At 40.1% G+C, this 4,293-nt stretch overlaps 1 protein-coding gene across 1 annotated transcript; it reads right to left on the reverse strand.

Moving 5' to 3' along the window:
* Nucleotides 1–1,861: 1,861 nt before the first annotated feature.
* On the reverse strand, nt 1,862–2,510 carry LOC134220545 (uncharacterized). The gene is made up of 2 exons (XM_062699629.1): nt 2,221–2,510; nt 1,862–2,152 (listed from the first exon to the last, which is right to left on the reverse strand). The coding sequence occupies exons 1-2, from the start codon at nt 2,381–2,383 to the stop codon at nt 1,884–1,886; spliced, it is 432 nt and encodes a 143-aa protein (XP_062555613.1). The 5' UTR covers nt 2,384–2,510; the 3' UTR covers nt 1,862–1,883.
* Between the last annotated feature and the right edge of the window lie 1,783 nt (nt 2,511–4,293).

Raw genomic sequence — 4,293 nt, forward strand, 5'->3', positions numbered from 1 at the left:
AGTTTCAGACAAATTAGTCAAATGACATGCAGATGACCTTTTACAACACTAGGCACAAGCAAACGAAGAAAAGAGGAATTTTGGATCGCGAAATGGCAGAAACGTTTTTAACCGAAAAAAATATCTAACCAACCAAGGTAGTAATTGAGCTATGACAAAGAACTAGGTTATAAAATGGTTGGAATAAGCAGCCTGGAGCACTGGGGGTCACTATGGACCAGAAGTGGATGCAATAGAAGGTCAGAAAGATGAAGAGCCTCTCTATCGCTCAACCGAGTGGACAGAGTTGATAATAACCAGCATGATGACGTGTGACTACCAGCATGCTTTAGCTCAATGCCGGCGTTCCCAGGTGCGAATTGCAATGCGTTTGATCCGGACAATAACGCCCTTGGAGAGCAATATAAAGTGTCGTTCCCCAAATTGGATAATCCGCGTTGTCAGGTCAACAGATGGTCTATCAATTAAAAATAAAACCGCGATTTTCAACATTTCAAGGAACAGCGATTTTCGCGACTGGAAGAGTACATCCGCGAAATTTGCGAAAAACGCTAAAATCGCAACTGTTGTAACAGCCCTGCAATTGTTACGGTAGTGTTAAAACAATTCTGGATAAAATAGCATCGAACCCAATTATAAAGTTTTACGATGAAGGTAAGATATGATTTAGATACTGTGTTGCTAATCGCAGGCCTGGTAGCGAGTCACTTTTCAGTGACTTGGTCACTATTTTGAGTCTAGTCTATTTTTCGTAAAATGGTCATTTTTGCATTGCCTATTGTATAAAAATTCATTTGTACCTACTATTATTATCAGCCAAATCACATGTATATCGGGTAGGGGAAGATCCATAAAGTACGTCACGCAAAAATTGGCGATTTTCGACCCCCCTCCCCCCTTTGTCACACTTTTTGTATTAAACCTCTAAATTGCTTGTATGAGTCGTCACGCTGCTTGTTAAACCCCCCCCCCCCTAGGAGCGTGAGGTACTTTATGGATGGCCCCTAGCAATATATTACATTTAGAAAATATGCACCAAAGAAGTTCCAAGTGTGTTGTGAAAATCGTGGCGTTATTTCCGATTCATGTCAACTATGATCTTTTTCTTCACGAATGGAATTTATTAAAATGCGAAAGGCTGACCTCGAACATAGAGTACAGAATTGAGGAGTATTGGAACCAGAACCACGTCTGTTGGTGAGCGTTTATACCCTCCGGTAACAAACATACTGAACACCCTTAGTTTCATCACATGACAATGAGGTTTGATGTTTCTCAACGTCACACTAAGGAGTATTTCAGTTCATCCACCGCTTCCATTCCCATTTTTTTGTCTTTATTATCGAGACTTTCAGCCCAAGGCTGGCTCGTCTCGTAGGCCATTCCCATTTAATTTCACCGCTTGAATTATAATTTTACAGATAGGTATTTCAACCACAACAGTAAGATCGTGTTCAGTGTTTCGTACTTGACTCTTTAGCTCATTTATCCCAGCGTCCCATTAATAGGGCAGCTCTTGAACGTTCAGCGGGCTTTGTTTAACCTCTGGGTTAATCACCAATTTTTTTTCTTGGGTCCTACTGTTAAGGCCCCCTGCAATACAGCGGAACGGCAGATTTGACAGTTAGCCCATATATTTTGTGTCAAATTTTCCATTTCCGTCACCGTTCCGCTGAATGGCGTTTGGGGCTTTAGTTTGCACAATAACAATATTTAACCAGGATGGAACTGTGACATTTTTTAGGCAGCCGACACTCTTCGGACTTTGGTTTCAAAAATCGTCAATTCTCGACTAACTTGTTTTATTTGATTGTTTCACATTCCATTCCTATTTCTCAATGCTGTCTGTCTTGTCAGACGGCTGGGACCAATTATGATCCTACTTACCTTTGAAACATCTTTTTCTGTAACCTTGTACATACTTTAAAATGCATAACCCCAAAGTACAAGATTTTTCGCATAGTTAGCTTGAATGCAGCAAGACGCTGTGCTTCCAGACGCCGTTTGGCAGCAATTAGCCTACGATTTTCTTCTCTCAGTTTGCGCAGTTTTGCCTTCAGGATCCGACATTTGGTACGCTCTATCGCCAGCAACCGTTTAAGGCGTTTCACTTCCCTCGCCAATCGAGCATACTTTGAACTAGTGCAACGGTCTGCAAAGTTGTAACATATTTTCTTAAAGACTAGAAATCAAGCATCAGTGTCCAATAATGGAGCTCACCTGTTGGCTTCCGGATAGGGAGTGGTGGTACGGGCTGCATCGGATCTGGTAGGTGTGGCCTGACATGCTCGTATTCTTCGATGAGGTATTCCACTTCGGTAAAATCCGTAATATTATCTGCGCTGGTGTTTGATTCGGTAACTTTGCAGTAATCGTGATCCATACTGAAGATTAAACGTGATTAAACTGGAGAGGAAAACAACACAAAAACAATAATAAAATTCCTTTTTTGCAAGGCTGGAGTCTCCATGCGACTGCAGTAGGCCTTTTCACGAGACGTTTGAAAACAGCTGATTTTACCGTCAATTGACAGTTCTTCTATGAAAGTGACAGCGTCGGATTTGAACGCACGCTCGTCTGGCTCAACTCAAATTTGGGTCAGTTTAACTCAAAATCGGAAAAACTGGCTCAAGACAAAATTGAGTTCATGGCCTTGAACTCAATTTTGAGTCATGGTGTCAGATATTTTATTTTGAGTTATATTGCGCTTTTTGCACTTTATAAGAGTTTTGCGAGATTTTTTTCTCACAGTTATCTTTTTCTCACACTCAATACACTCAAAAAAGTTTGATTTTCCGTGTATAATATTTTTGTGTGAGTGCTCAATCTGAAAACAAACAGACGTCAAATCATGGCGGGAATCGATTTAGTGTACACGCTTACATGTGACTAACGAGTAATGGGTTATTATTGGGTAAATTACAGTAACAAAAATCGATCAACCCGAAATGAGAGTGCGTGTGAGAAAAAGAAGCGGGCAAATCACAATCTACACATAACTCTTCAAATTGGTGAAATCGGCAATATCAACTTAATTTCATAAAATCGCATATTTCGGCACCAACATTTCAAAAGGGCGTAACTGATTTTGTAAACAAAAGCTTCTCACGTCGCTGGTGGGTTAATTTGAGCCCACCAACGCAATCTAATACCACTGATGGAAGCACCGAATCCTCTTCTTTCATTTAATGGTGCTGGATTGCGTGGGTGAGCACAAATTAGCCCACCAGAGACGTGAAAAGCTCTTGTTTACAAAAGCAGTTTCGCCCTTTTGAAATGTTGTTGCCGATTTGTGAAATTGTGTTTGTCAAACCAAAAAAGCCATTTTTATTATTTTATTAGAGAATAGAAAAATAAAAATGAAAAACGTTTCATTCACATGTTTATCACAGTTAATGCATACTACACTGAAATCAAATCTCCATTATGTTTTATGTGCGGTAATCATATAGACCGAGCCGGTGACAAGCGCGGTGTCATCATCATCAATAGACATAGACCGCTGTCATCATTGAAACGCAGTATGAAAAAAATATAGCCCGGGACATCCTGGCTACGATCTGGCGATGGGCTAAACAATAGGATGTCAATAGCCTGATATAGACACGATTCGGCTGGCATTAGCTCCATCTTATGTGCACCATTTGAATTTTATTGGTGAACATTGATATTTGCAAACTGAATTCATACAATATAATAGTAATTTATTTATACTTTACTTGATCTGACAATGAATTTTATGTGCAGTGACACATAGCTGATAAATATTATTACCGGCAGATAAAATATAAATGCGCACAATGAAAAGTTTATTTTGTCAGATATCAAAATGGCTGCCTGGAGCCGGCTCGAAAAAACGGTCGACCCGTGATTATAAATACAAGGTAAGCTGGATAGTTGCATCATTAATAATATCTTATCATGGCCTTTCGCCTTCATTTTTTATCATTGAATTTCTTCAACAGAAGTGTATCTACCTAGGTAATCTTCAAAACGTTGAATGCCATTCAGGACCAGCTAAACGATACACGAGAAAGCCTTATGAGCCAAACACAATTGATACGTTTGCGTGCGTTTTGACAGTTTTCCCATGAGAAAACTGTCAAAACGCACGCAAACGTATCAATTGTGTTTAACCCATTATTCAAATGGTTAACCAGGTGGCGAACATTTTCCCTTGCTTCGTATGCGCATCGGAGGCAGATCGGATTCCAATTTCATTGCTTTATCCGGCGGAGATCTGTTGCCGGGAACATCCTTCGGACTTGTCTGGGAATCGTCTTCCAGTTTCAA

The sequence above is a fragment of the Armigeres subalbatus genome, chromosome 3, assembly GCF_024139115.2.
Source record: "Armigeres subalbatus isolate Guangzhou_Male chromosome 3, GZ_Asu_2, whole genome shotgun sequence".
In the NCBI taxonomy this organism is placed as follows: Eukaryota; Metazoa; Arthropoda; class Insecta; order Diptera; family Culicidae; genus Armigeres; species Armigeres subalbatus.

Coding starts and splice junctions, on each gene's coding strand:
- LOC134220545 (XM_062699629.1), bottom strand. CDS start 2,383: ATGGATCACGATTACTGCAAAGTTACCGAATCAAACACCAGCGCAGAT. Junction 2,153..2,220: donor CCCTATCCGGAAGCCAACAG/GTGAGCTCCATT, acceptor ACAACTTTGCAG/ACCGTTGCACTAGTTCAAAG.